Here is a 14,891-nt window from a genome sequence, read left to right as displayed (position 1 = left end):
ATGCCAAAAATTGCACACGCTGCCATGCATTTTGGTATTTGGGACACAATTCTTCATAATCCATTTTGTTTATATTAATGTCTGTCTAGAAGATTTATATCAAGTATGTGTAAAACAGTAGACCCAGTAATCTTTGGCATATAGCTTTTTATTCTTTGTATGTAAAGTAAAGAAGGGAAGGTTAGTGTCTCATGGTATGGTGTTAAATCTTCTTTATCTCCACATCTTTCAGAGGTTTAAATTTCTGTTAAGGTTTTCTGATGACTCTAAATCACCTGGATTTAACTAATACTTAGGTCTAATGTTCTTTCAAGGCAACATGCACTCAGAGAGAGCTTGTATACTTGAACCTAAATTAATGTCTTACACAGCATTGTATGGTGAACAAAACTCTTTTCCAGCAGCACATGGAACTGCAAAGCACAATAGGAGATGTTTGCACAGAAATATCCTGCTCTCTTAAGGTTTAAGTGCTCTAAAGCACATGAAATTCTATAGAATTGTGTGTATAATGCCATTCAGAATGTGAACACTGATCGTCCAAGTGCAGTTTGGCTTGAGAATAGTGAAATAATAACCTTTGGTCTTAGTGGTTAAATGTGTGCAGTGTAAAGCAGATGCATTTGTATTCTGGAAACTGAGATAGAAGTAATTTCATATCTGCTTGTGTGACTTCATCCAGCTGTTATCATGGCTTCTCTGTAATGATTTTGCTTTTAATGATGGCTTGTATGCTGCTTTCAGAAAATAACTTGTTACATGGATTGTTCTTTCTCTTCCCAATCTCTGTCTATTGCTTTTCTTATGGTTTCTGGTGGTATTACTTCCCATATAACTCTGCTGATGTTGCCCTTTTTGAGGCATTAGTGAAGCTCAGTTGCTAGCATTTTAGCCATGGTGTTTTAACACTACTCAAGATGGGTCTGAGTGACAATGATTATAATGCTGGCTGTTCAAGGCAGGACTGTGCTAGTTCTCCCTCTGTTGCTACCCATGATCATGTGACAGTGGAACAACTTTAATGTAGTCAGAATAGGGCCCAAGGAAGCAGTTATAATTTTAGGAGGCCAGGAAATTTACTGGAATAACTAACCAGCAAGGAAATTTACTGTATTTGAGAGCTTAAAAGTTTCAAATAGAAAGAATATCACCTGTATCCTCACAAGCTGACACTTTACAGTAGTGGTAAAGCTAAATGTTTTACTGTTTGTTGCTTTTTGGTTTTAGCCATAAGACCCCTGAGTTTTGTTGTTTTTTGTTTTGTTTTGTTTTGAGTAACTGCTTTCCAGGCTGGAGTCCATCATGCAAGTATGGCCTGCACTCATTGTTCCTAGTTAAGACTTCATATTAGGCCATACAGACAATAATATATTATTTTCTTGCATCAGTGGTATTGCATTTATTCACTAAACTTATAACGTGAAAAAGGTATATCAAGTTAGAGTGGCAAGATGCTTTTATCATAAACTCACACTGGTTTGTATTAATTAGGTTCCCAAATTAGCAGGGCGGATTTAATTTAAATCACTGGTCAGGAAGACTCAATTTAATCATTGTTATCTACAAAAATGCTTTCTTGTTGTTTGGTTTAACCTTCATTAAAATATTCCCAAATAAGGTTTCTTATGGCCTTACAAGCCTTGTGCCAGATTGGGTTTCCCCTTCTACCAGTACCATTCTCTCACTAGTTCTCAAATCAATGGAGAAGCTATACTCAGAAATGTATCCCTCAAGACTTCTGGAATAGTTTGCTCAAAATGTTTCTCTTAATTCCGCTGCCCCTCCCTCCTTGCATTGATCTCCAGAATCCTCCCCCTTATCCAGATCTACACTGCCCCCAACAAACCTCTTTCTAAAAGTGCAAAGTTTCAAGAAGTTTAAATGAATAGAGGGAAGGGCTTGACTGTGCACACAAACTTGTAGAGACACAATAGGGCTGAGGGTAGGTAATCAGGTCTGTTATCTCTCATCTTCATATACTGCTAACTCTGGAGACACAAATTCACAGTTTGAGAACTGCAACTAAGCATCACAGAGGTGCTTAATGGGATCTTCTATACTGAGCACTGAGTCCTATAGGGTAGAGTGTTTGTTTTTTTTTTTTTAATCTTTACCAATCTAAAGAGGAGCCTCTAGGAACCCCATAAGATTGAGCCCCTAATATACTCTGTGGTTTGTTGTGACCTTTTTATAAGGCATTTCTAAAACGGTTACATAAATGTCTCTAATAGTATATAATTATAAGTTATAATCCTTATTCTTTGATATCTTTTGAGTTTCTAATGTATCTTAAATTACAACTTATCTTTATATAGTTTTTTTTACTTAATCATTTTTTATTAAGACTATTTTTAAAAAAATATGCTGACAAATTTAAAAAAATCCAATTATTAAAAAAAAATTTTGTTGATTCTTATCTGCCCTTCAGATTAGCCATTTCCCCATTTTTCTGTTTGAGAGTCAGGCTGAAAGACTTGTAATTACTTAAGTAATCTTGTGATGTCCTTTTTATATATAGGACCAAAAGTAGCCTCTTTTCATTTCCTGAAACTTCCTCATTGTTCTGAATTTTGATAATCAGCATTAAAAGATGTTCAAATTTACACATATTCTTTTCTATGAGCAGATCAAAGATTGTGCAGAGGAGTCAGTTAAAAGAGGTTATTTGGTGTCCTGTCTGGTGGAACACAGAGGTAACATCACTGAATACCAGTGTCATCAGTATATCACCAAAATGACAGCCATAGTCTTCAGTGATTACCGTCTGATCTGTGGCTTCATGGAAGACTGCAAGGCTGATATCAACTTTCTCAAATGTGGCAGTATTCGACCTGGAGAAAAGGTATTCAGAAGACAGATGAGATGGATTTCCGGTGGGGAGGGGGTCTCGAAGGGTCACAAAGATCATTCGCTTAAGGAATTTAGGTGCTACTGTGAGACTTTTATGTATAGTAATCTTAATAGTAAAGCTGGAAAATGGTAACACACTCAAAGAAGTAAATAGAACAGTATTCTTATTTCAAGTAATAATTTGGCTAATGCTTTGTCTGGGTTTTTATTAGTACTTCAAGTTTATATTGGAATACCAGGGAAAATGTTATTAGCTGCTGACCCACCCATTGTTGTCTCTATTTCTATTCCCTCACAGTCTGAAGTGGTAGACTATATCCTTTTGACCATACTTGTGTGCAAACAAGGCTTTATAGAATCAATCCTGTAGCCAGCTTTGATTAGAGTTGTTGCCAGACTAATTTTGGCCTGTATTACCAACATTGGAAGGTTATCAAGGAAGTTGCTGTTGTGGCCTGTCTTTACCCATGTCTTGTTTCTTGGAGTTGATTCAAGATGAAGTAGAGTGGTTTTGTCCAGATGCATATTTTTTTATTTGACCTTTTTATTTGCATGGCATGCCACTTGTTGCAAGAAGCAAAAGGAGCATTTCGTTGATGGATACTTTAGGATTTCTGGTATCATTAATACTTTATAGTTTTTATATAAATAAAAAAAGTTTATCCTTTTGTTCTGCCTTGGTTAATTTCAGAGTAGTTAAGATAAACCCTGTCACTTTTTTATTTCACGCCTTTCACTTTAAGATAGAAGAGCTGCACATGCTCAGTTTTGAGGGTTTTTAATGTTTGTTCCTCTTTGGCTGTCTTGTCTTCATTCCATCTTCCAGCCCTTGCAGTAATTCATCAACCTGAGCAGCCTCACTTTTCACTGGAAATGTGAGGTAATAGCCAGTATAGGCTGTATCTGTTTCAGTTCTCTTAATGAGCCACTCAAATAAGCCAAAAATCAATTTGGGGTAAGATACCTAGAGGAAGTGGGAAGACATTCTAGGCACTATCTCATCCTTTCTGTTTCATCATAGCTAATGTGTAATGATCCTTTTGTCACCGTATGTAACTCCATAATTTGTTTTGTGGTAAGTTCAAACAAACTAAACTTAATGTTTGAGTTTTCAGTGCTGGGAAGTATTACCATATTTACCTGAAACCAAGACAACTTTGAGTTCAGTATGACCCTCCAATAATTAGGTGCTGTACATGGAAAATTAATACATTTTGTTATAATTTTCCATGTATAGGGTATGATTATGTGGAGAGGTCATCTTTAATTTGTTTCCCCCACTGCTGCAGTGGGGCAAGTAGCAGTGGTGGGAGGAAGTTGGTTGGGGGGCTGGTGGTGAAGGAGTCAGGTGGCCCTGTCTGTCTGTTCCCTCCATACACACACTTGCCCCGGCTGCTGTCTGCACACCCTGGTGGCCCTGCCCCCTGCTCCAGCTGTCCTCCAGCCATGGTCACTCTGGGATCTGCCTGGCTGGAGCTGTGGCTACCCTGCAGTTGAGGCTGAAGCTGTCACTGCCAGCACTGCCATGTGGCCAGACAGGGATCAGAGCAGCCATGTGCTCTGTGCTCTGGGTTGGAGCAGGTCTGAAGTAGCAGAATAAGTGGGGGGGGGGGGGCAGGGAGGGCAGAAATGAAGAGGAAAGCAAAGGAGGCAAGGGTTGGTTCAGCTCTGACTCCGACCATAAGTTCAGGTCAGCGCCAGAGTCAGAGCTGCAACATCTGCCTGCCCTCCCCTCTGCACCCTGCTTCTCCCCTGCCCCCACCTCAGGTCTTGAATCCAAGATGGGAGACTTTTCCCTGTGTTAAAACAGGGAAAAGCCTGTTTTGGAGCCCCACGAAGAAAGACCCAGGGATACGACCTCTCTGGGACCACCAACAGGGAACTGCCTCCCCATCTATCAACTTCAAGTCGTGGCAGGCGACTAGGGGCAGCGCTCAGAACCATTTAGGTGGCCCTAGGGTGTGGTCTCACGCTGATGTCACTAGGGAGGAAGGTGCCCCCACTTGGGGGATTGGAATACTTTATCTTGGACTTGAGCAAATATGGTAAGCTGTTAAAGGTTAAATCCAACAATGGAGAGATGAAAAAATGTTATGAGAAACAAAGCAGAGGTGGGAAGCTGAACTGCTTGCTTGCTTGCTTAGAAAATCTTCACTTTTGTGAGAAGTTCACTTCAGCTGATTCTATAGTGCAGGGGTTTTCAACCTATTTTAATAAGTGTACCCATGGTGGCCCCCTTTTTAGTAAGTGCACCCCCGGGGCGGGGAGGGGGGTGGCGAGTGGCCCGATGCTGAGTGGGAGTTGGGGAAGGCAGGGTGGCGAGTGACTGGATGTCGAGCGGAGGCATGGTGAGCAGCAGAGCGACAGCAGCACAGTGTCTGTGTGGCCCTGCTCTCTCCCTGCCCCGGCCCTGCTTCTGTTTGGCAGCCGGGTAAGATGGCGGTGCTCCATCCCCGCCCACCCCTATGTACTCCCAGGACCTTTCAAAGTACCTCCAGGGGTATGTGTACCTCTGGCTGACAACCCCTGCTGTAGTGCTCCCCCTCTTAAATTAGAAAGCAGCTATTAACAGGAAGACAGTAAGCGAACAAAAGGAATGCAGCTAGGTACTTACTAGCTTGTATTTTTCCCCAGGCTAGGAACAGCCACAGAAATGGTGAGACTCTTCTGGCACTTGGACAATAGACAACTATCCCCTTTTTAAATATTTTGAAGAGCAGGGGGAGCTGTTACAGTGTAATATTCACCCTGCATGCTCAGATATGCTAAATTATTGGCACTTTGACTCTGAATAGAGCAGTTAAGGTTGCAAAGATTTTACTTCACGTATTTCTACAGAAGCATAGAGTGGTAGGAGCTGTGTCATATCAACTTATCCATTTCTCCCACTCTCTCTATACTTTCTTCTCCTCCAGTCATTGATTTTTCTCTTCTTACTGCTTTTTACTCTTACCTTCCCTTTCTCTGTAATTAGAAAAGCACTGAATTTTAAGGCTTCCATAAAATTAAATATTGTAGCAAGAGAATTTTTTTTAATGGGAGATATGTGATTTTTAAAAACTATACGTGCTGATTTATTTTTATATAGTCTGTATTCCATAGATCAATATTAGGAATGGTGTGCCCTGTGCCCCCACAACAAACAATGAAAAATATGTGCTTCCCCCCAGTCCTGTATTAGCCTGAAAATCCAAGTGTCTTAGGCTCCAAATCCAGCTGTGAGGACTTCAGAAGGATGGCAAAACTAGAGGATTTAGAGCATAACTAAAATATGGCACTCTTTTATTAAACCCTTCCATGGCCTGTAGTAACCCCCATGGGAAAGTTTGTTTTCCTTCTCTGATAAGGTGATCTTAAAATTGCCTTTTCTAAAACTGTGTGGTTTCAGAATTATAGGCTGTAATTCATTCCTGCAGAGACAATTTAGTCCAGTGATTCTCACCAGAGTTTTATGACACACTGGGGTCCACTTAAGGGTGCTGTGAGGTGCCACACAATGTTAGCACTATTATTGCTAACAAGCATGATTCACAAGATAATCCATGTTCTAGTATTTTTGTGCAGTTGAAAAAGAGTCAAAACTAAGAGAGTCTATGAAGGGGTGCCTCAAGTTTGGTGAGGGGATGCCTCATGTCCACTCGTCTAGTCTGCCTTGTTTTTTTTTCCTGATCTGTGTTGCTTTAGGGTGAAAAGTTATTTTGTGAGTGAAGGAGGAATAAAAGCAAGTTTTGTTTCATACTTTTAAAATGGCTGGCAATTTCTCTATTTTTTTTCTTTAGAATTTTTGCGAAAATATAATGAACAGAGTGTAGGTGGACTCGTGGCTCTGCATTGCAGTGGCTGTGGCCTTGATACTTTTTTTGTAAGGGCTGAAGCCTGAGACTCAGCGGTTGGCGCCTCCTTCCTTCCTTCCCCCCCCCCCCCCCCCCCCCCCCCCACACACACACACACTCTCAATTCTAAGACAACTGGCCTTTTTCCTACATGTTAATGGGGGGAAAACACCTTATCTTAGAATTTGAGTAAATATAGAAATTGAGTCTGCAAGTATTACTCTAAGTTTAACACCAGTATCTTAGTGGAATATGTCAGGCTGAGTGATTTAGACTTGGGCCAATGTTTGCTCCTTTCTGCACACTATAAAAGTTCAAGCTTTTCTGGCAAAACTAATTACACCTACATTCACAACTTCCCTGTAGTGACAGAATCCCTTTTTCTGCCCGCAGGACAAAACCAACTTAGAGTGACAAAGCTTTTGCCACCACCCTCCAGCTAACAGAAGCTGCATGTAAATATCCCTAGGCTTTATGCTACCTGCTGATGTCTCCTATGATGCACTGTGCACCCCACTGATACAGCAGCTGCTGTGGACTGAGCATGAGGGGGGTGTGTGTGTGTGTGTGTAGGAGCTCTGGTGCACACCAGGGCACATAAAATGAAGGAAAGGGGGTTCGATGTGGGAGGCCTGTAGCAATAGGTCTGTTCTCTATTCCTTCCTCCCTCCCCTGTCTTGATGAGGTTCTGATAAAAATGAATGAGGCGGATTCTGAAAATACCTTCTGTAGTGTGCTAGGAAGCTTGCATACCTTTCATTTAACTTTTACATGTACCTAGAACAGTGGATTTCAACCTGGGATCCGCAGACCCACACTTAGAATTTGGCGAGGTCCGCACCTCCATTCAGGATTTTTTTTAGGAATCCGCAAAATGAAAAAAGGTTGAAAACTACTGGCATGGCTGAGAGGCGTGCTTTGACTAATCAGCACCAGAATATTAACTTTGGCTGAATGGATGGAAGCAATACATCTTGTGCCATTTCTGTGGAAGGGGGCAGTTGTGCTCTGGTCACTTGCTGCCATTGCTTATGAAACAAAGTTAGCTTCAGGTTTCTGTCACTCCTTTGGGATATTGAGGCATGCATGCCTGTTAATCAGTTCAAAGCTAATCTTGCAGAACTTCAGAGACTCAGTGTAGCATTGGGATGCTTTGATATATTCCCCCCCCCCCCCCCCCCCCCCCGAGGAATTAATGTTGAGAACACTCTATTGGTTATAGCTCCTTTGCAAGCTCTTAACCTTCTAATTATTGTTGACTAGCATGAACGGTTCTTCAGCTTGAAGTAGCTATAATCCCTCCCCTCGCCAAAAAATGTTCTCTTCATGCAACAGTGCTGCTTGTTGCTATGGTTGAAGGAGATTAAAGATAATTTGGCCATTTTGGTAAGATGCTCTAAGCAGTATCTAAATGATGATAATTCTTTTAAAGCTTATTAAAACAATCCCAGAAGCATTAGAGAATCAATAAAGCTCTGAGCCAGTGGCACTAAGTGAATATGCACTATATGAGATATAGTTCAAGGCAGTTGGGCTGCAAAGAGAAGAGCAGGGAGCACACAACAGATTTCTTTTGCAGTTAAATTTTGCTTCACTGGCCCTGTCTTGGCATCTGAGTCAGCTTGTAGTCAGCTCACAAATTTCGAGATGAACCGTTTCTAGAGTTTGTGAATCATTGCTTCTGCCCTCCAGCTGTGTGCAGGGGCAGAACACTTCTCTGAAATTACCTTCTATCTTTGAATGTAGGTATCTTTTTTGAACATCATTTAATTTTGGTGGTGGTTGTCTGTAGTAATGGAGCTCAAACATCCTTTGAGTGAAGATTTTGATACTCTTATGTTCATTGTATAGGATGCCCACTCACAAGGAGAAGTGGTTGCCTGCTTGGAAAAAGGCCTGGTAAAAGAGGCAGAAGAGACGGATGGTAGAGTTCAGGTTTCTGATCGTTGTAAGAAAGCAATTCTTCGGGTGGCTGAACTCTCTTCTGATGACTTCCACTTGGACAGACACCTATACTTTGCATGCCGAGATGATCGAGAACGCTTCTGTGAAAATGTGAGTTGCTTCAAATATCAGTTCTCTCCAGCACCCCCTCCCTCCCTCCCTCCCTCCCTCCCCTTTTATTCCCCCTCTCCCCCCCAAAATAGGGGCCTTAACAAGAACTAAAGGGCAGAAAAAGAGCCCGAACAGACTTTACTACAGTATCAGCGGAACCCCTGTTGTTTATCCTTCACTCATTTATCTTTTGAAAATGCAACATGTAAACAAAAGCTGCTTTGAAGAGGTTGCCCAAAAGAATATAGCTTTCATTGGTGAGTGCTGCCCTTCTCCACTATCAGAATTTGGAGGGGATCTGTTCAGCAACTCTGTAAAAGAGTTTGGTTTTTATTTAGTGCTCTGGTTTAGTAGTATGCTTCATTTTGCTTTTTTAGACTTAGTTTTAGCTAATCTTTGGCACCAAGAACTCCTACAGGTTTTTATGAGAAGTGCCTCAAAGTGGATAGGAAGGAGGAAAGAGTCTTCATTCATAGAATGAAAAGTTGGAAGGGACCACAAAAGATCATTGTGTTAGACCCCCTGCCCCTGGCAGGGAAGAGGACCAAGGTCAGATGAACCCAGCCAGGTATCTATCAAGCCTCCTCTTGAAGACCTCCAAGTTAGGTGATGGTACCACCTCTCTTGGAAGCCCATTCCAGATTCTGGCCACCCTTACTGTAAAAAAAAAAAAAAAAAAAAAAAAAAAAAAAAAAAAATTCTTCCTAACGTCTAACCTGAATCTGCTCTCCACTAGTTTGCACCCATTCATTATTCCTAGTTACTCCTAGGGGTGCTCTAGTAAATAACGCATCTCCAATTCCCTTTTGTCCTCCCTTGATAAACTTATAGGCAGCTACAAGGTCTCCCCTCAGACGTTTCTTGTGAAGGCTGAAGAGATCCAGATCCTTCAACCTCCCCTCGTACAGTCTTTCACAGAGGCCACTAGTCATGCTTTGAACCCTCTTCAGATTCTCCATGTCCCTCTTGAAGTGCAGTGCCCAAAACTAGACACAGTACTCCAACTGCGGTCTGACCAATGCTGCATAGAGGGGGAGCATCACCTCCCTCAATCTGTTGGTCATGCCATCTGCTAATGCACAACAAGGTGCAATTGGCCTTGTTGATGGCTTCCTTACACTGCCAGCTCATGTTCATCAAAAGGTTAATGCAAATTATCTGCATCTTCTGCAACAGAAGAATGGGAAATGCAACAAGAGACTAGCCTGGGTGGCAGTGATCTCTTCAATTCATTTAAACTCAAAAAGGAATCCTACAAAAAGTGGGAACTTGGTCATATTACTAGGAAAGGTATAAGGATATTGTATGGGCATGCAGGAAGAAAATCAGGAAGACCAAGGCATAATTTGAGGTGCAACTGGCAGGTGATGTAAGGCAATAAAAATAGATTCTATAAGTATATCAAGTAAGAGGAAAATTAAGGAAAGTGTGGTTCTAAATGCAAAAGACAACCTAGTTACAGATGGAAGTATTTGACTTTTTTACCTCAGTCTTTATGAATAAGGTCAGCAACCAGATTATGAGTGCAGTTAGCAGCAAAGATGGAGAAGGAGAAAAGAGCCTAGGGTAGTGGAAGAGTAGGTTAGGGATTGCTTAAAGAAGCTAGTTGTTTTCAAATCAACAGGGCCAGGTGGGATACAGCCTAGGGTACTGAAGGAATTGAGTGAGATTTAATTTAAAAGTCATTAGCTGTTGTCTTTGAGAAACTGTGGAGGTCTTGGATGATTGGGAAAGGAGGCAAATATACTGTCTGTCTTAAGAATGGGAAGAAAAAGGATCTGGGGAAGTACAGACCAGTTAGTCTGATCTTGATACCTGGAAAGATCATGAAGCAGGACTCAAGGAATCTATTGTGAAGCACCTAGAGGTTGTCATGTGCTGAGGCATGGGCAGTCTGCCTAGTGGCTAACTTGAGCCAATGGTCCAAGGGATGGCATGGTCGAAGCCAGTGTGTCAGAGTCCAAGTCAAAGTGGAAACAACAAGCAAGGCAAAGTCAGGGAGCAAGATGGGTCAGGTACTTGGGAGAGATGAGTTTCAAACAGTCCAGTTTGAGACAGAGGCAGAGCCAGCAGTGCAGGTGATCCAATTTGGAATTGGGATACAGGAGCATGGAAATGTCAGTATGGTCTAAGAATAAAAAGAGCCTTGTTCATACAGCTTCCACAGGCAACAGGATCCCATATATAGGTGGGAGGATTCATTTAGCATCTGGGAGCTGTGGGCCAATTGGACCAGCAGTAGGAGGCTTTTCCCAGTGTGGCCTCTCTGTCTTCTCTCTCTCTCTCTCTCTCTGTGCCAGTCCACCTTTTGTCCATGTTCAAGTCTCTGAGTCTCCAGGCTAGGGTTCGGGACCAGATCCTGACAGAGGAGAAAAAGGTGATTTAAGAAGAGCCTACATGGATTCACTAAGAACAGCTCATGCCTAACTTAATTTCCTTCCATGATAAGGTGACAGGCTCTGTGGATGGGGGAGAGCAGTGGATATGATGTACCTTAATTTTAGTAAGGCATTTGATACTGTCTCCCATGATATTCTCATACTATGGGAGTACAGACTAGATGAAAATACTGTAAGGGGGATGCATGACTGGTTGGATCATGGTGCTCAACCAGTAGCCGTCAGTGGCTCTGTGTCTAGTTTGGATGAGGTATCAAGTGGGGTTGCCTAGGCATGTGTCCTGTGTCCAATATGATTTAACACCTTAATTAATGATTTGGGTAGTGGGATTGAGTGCACACTTAGCAAATTTGCAGATGACACCAAGTTGGGTGTCAGTTGCAGACACTCTGGAGGTTAGGGCTAGGATCCAGAATGACCTAGATAGACTGGAAACTGGTCTGCAGTCTATCAGATGAGATTCGGCAAGAACAAGTGAAAGGTCCTGCACTTGGGACAGAATAATTGCATGCACAAATAAAAACTGGGGAATCACTGGCTGGATTGTAGTGCTGCAGGGAAGGACATGGGGGTTATAGTGAATATGAGCCAACAGTGTGCATTATTTGCAAGAAAAGCCAACAGCCTACTGGCTCGTATTAACTAGCGAAGTTGTGGAATCTCCACCCCAGGAAATTGTCAAGAGCAGGTTAGACAGACATCTGACTAGGATGGTTTAGAGGGGTGGTTATTCATGTTAGTCAGAAGGCAAAGTAAGTTTTTTGCATCTCAGACTAAATCAGATGTACAGCAGGCTTTTGTAAGCAGAGGGCTTGGTTTGTCAGATACCCCTCAGATGGGATGATTTAATTGGGGCTGATCCTGCCTTGATCAGGTAGCTGGACTAGATGACTTCATGTGGTCCTTCCCAGCCTTAGTTTTCTATGATCCTGCTTTTATCATTAAGCTGATTTTAACAGTAGGTGAGATGGATCCCAGGCTCTGCTACCAGAACCTTGGCATAGAGAGTTGCAGCAGAGGAGGAGATCTATATAGATCATATTCCCTTGCATTAATGGAGGTTTTTCCATAGCAAAAAGAGCAGAAAAACAGGAGTTGGTAAGGATAACTCAGCTTTAAAATTTTTCTTGACAAAAAGAGCTGTTGGATCAGATCGTGACACTAACAAGTATTAGCTGTTCCTATAATGAATGGGCACTGCTTTTAGTAATGTAAAACTTGGCTTTGGGTTCCATACGATAGTTGTATTTTGGTAAGTATGAAAAAAGTATTTTCTCCTGAAGATCTAATGTTGCTATTCTGTTTCAGACACAAGCTGGGGAAGGCCGTGTGTACAAGTGCCTCTTTAACCACAAGTTTGAAGAATCTATGAGTGAAAAAGTAAGCATCTTGACTGAGCAGTCATCTCACCCGGCAGTCATAGGATTTTCCATCCATTGGACAGACACTTTTTGTCTTTTTTTTCCTTCTGAGCATTACAGTAACTCTGTTAATTGTCCCCATACGCCTGGGTCCCTGAATACCTTTACAGCTCCCTTTAAATTGAGACAAGTGCTTACAGCTGCATTTGGTAGTGTAATTCTGTTTAGTCATTCTTCTGTGGGAAGACTGTGCTTGTTTAAGAGTTTGAGTTTTTTTAAGGTATGGAGCTAGAGTTGGTTTACCCAGATGATGGAAGCAAAAGCTGGAAAATGCAGAAGCTGAATCAAGTAAAGAGATCATCAAATAAAAATACCTCTCCTGTCCTTTGGCTACTCCCACTTCAAATTTAATGAGCAATGTTGCCTTTTAAGTTCTTGATAAATCATTCTTTATATATAGGGCAATTTAGACTTAAATAATGTAATGTTTCTCAACATAGGCATTTCCCTACAGTGCAGACCACTTTGGTACAAGTATTAGTAAAAAAAAAATAGTGGTTTGCACTGTGATGCTATATCTCCATTTCCTTTGGAGCCTCTGATCATGGTACAGATATAGGGAGCAAGGAGATGAGGATCAGACCTTGGATTTCAACACTTAATTGGGAAACATAATAGTCCATATTCTTCTCATTTCCTTTACCCTCATTGTAGTCAAGCTCCTTTATTGTATTCTCTTATTCCAATCTCCTAATCACTCAACCCCTCTCCAGATGCACTTTCATATGGAAATTGTTTTATTTTTGAATAATTTTGATCATTTTCTGAATGATCTGTTTTACTTGGATTATTGCTTTGAAATTTAAAAAAAAAAATTGTAACGTGCATAAGTGGAGAGTTTGTCCTCCTAATATGTGGTTATATTTCAGGTTTGTCCAGTGAATATCCCTTTAAATCACACTTGAGCTCTCATGTGAAAACTAACAAGCTGGGTACGATTGTGGTTGGTCTTTCTGCACATGCACATTATAAACTGTTTGGTACCATGAACATTTGGCATACATCAGTCCAAAGAGCCTACCTTTTCTAAATCCTATTTACGTAACTGTTTCCTCAGAGGAATTGTGGGAAGTGTGCGCTAGCTGGAAAAAAAATGTTAAGTAACTAAGGACAGTTGAGGTGATGAGTGGTGGTTTGAGTTCTAGCTCTGTGCAATGAGTTGGTAAAACTTGTGACTGAAGATAAGGAAGGAAATATCTTGGGGACCTCTTGCTCCACTGATCTCAAATTTTGGTTCAGTATCCATACCCTATGCCACCCAGAGATTCATCAAATTTTCAAAGCATCCCTAGGAAGCTTGTTTATGTTTAGAACATTTAGCCATTTTCTAAACTGAAAAGATTTGCCAACCTTAACTGTAGTAAAAATGTCACTTTGTAGCAATATAGTGAAGCTTGTGTTGATTTTTGTTTTCCTCAGTGTCGTGATGCTCTGACAACCCGTCAGAAGCTAATAGCCCAAGATTATAAAGTCAGCTACTCATTAGCAAAGTCCTGCAAAAGTGATCTGAAGAAGTACCGCTGTAATGTGGAGAACCTTCCCCGATCTCGAGAAGCCAGACTTTCCTACCTGCTGATGTGTTTGGAGTCTGCTGTACACAGAGGTGAGAGGGATTTAGAGTTGGGTAACATGTCTTGCTCATTAGAAGATTTAAAGATTGAAGTAAAATGGGGGTAGATATTGTGCTCTTTAACAACCTTACACCCACATCTTAAAGTTTTTTTTATAGAGAGGTAGGGCTGGAAAAGACATCCAGAGGTCATCTTGTCCAGCCCTCTGCCTGAGGCAGGATCATCCCTATCCAAATCATCCCATGCAGCCATAATCTAAACTCTGCATAAGACTACAATCAACCCTGACACAACAACCCTAACACCTTAACCTGCCCCAGGTAAAGCACAGGGGTGATGGCAGTCAGTGTCCTGCTTCTATAAAATGTAAAATGTTGTCAGTGCATGCTCAAGAGGTCCTGGTTAGAGGACCATGCCTCCTGCTACAGAGGAAAGTAAAAAAACAACAAAAACAACAACAAAAAACAAAAACTCAGTCTGTACCAATCTGACCATGGGGTAAAAATCCCTCCTGACCGTGAACCCAGGGGCAAGGCCTTCTAGTAAGAAACTCTGTTTCTAGCCTTCCCTTGTAGCCAAACACCCAGTGTCTCTGGGAAGGCTTAAAAACACCCTGACACATACAGCAGAAAAGGGGGCAGGGTGTGAGCAACAAGCAAAGCCCAGAAGCATGGGAAATACCCATGGTAGAAAATAGGCATAGCTACACCTCCTAGATCATCTTGACTAGTGGCTGTCCACCCTCTTGAACACCTCCAGTGA

The 14,891-nt window shown here is 41.6% G+C and overlaps 1 protein-coding gene across 1 annotated transcript in view; it reads left to right on the top strand.

Moving 5' to 3' along the window:
- GLG1 (golgi glycoprotein 1) overlaps nt 1-14,891 on the top strand; it is a 115,586-nt gene that overhangs the window by 44,573 nt on the left and 56,122 nt on the right. Inside the window, exons 4-7 of the mRNA XM_019497278.2 lie at nt 2,627-2,842; nt 8,535-8,738; nt 12,446-12,517; nt 13,978-14,161. Of these exons, the coding sequence (XP_019352823.2) occupies nt 2,627-2,842; nt 8,535-8,738; nt 12,446-12,517; nt 13,978-14,161 (676 nt within the window). The remainder of the gene's footprint in view (nt 1-2,626; nt 2,843-8,534; nt 8,739-12,445; nt 12,518-13,977; nt 14,162-14,891) is intronic.

Source organism: Alligator mississippiensis, chromosome 10 (genome assembly GCF_030867095.1).
Source record: "Alligator mississippiensis isolate rAllMis1 chromosome 10, rAllMis1, whole genome shotgun sequence".
Taxonomy (NCBI): domain Eukaryota; kingdom Metazoa; phylum Chordata; order Crocodylia; family Alligatoridae; genus Alligator; species Alligator mississippiensis.
Note: the sequence above shows the minus strand (reverse complement) of the source record. Positions and strands in the feature narration are given on the sequence as shown.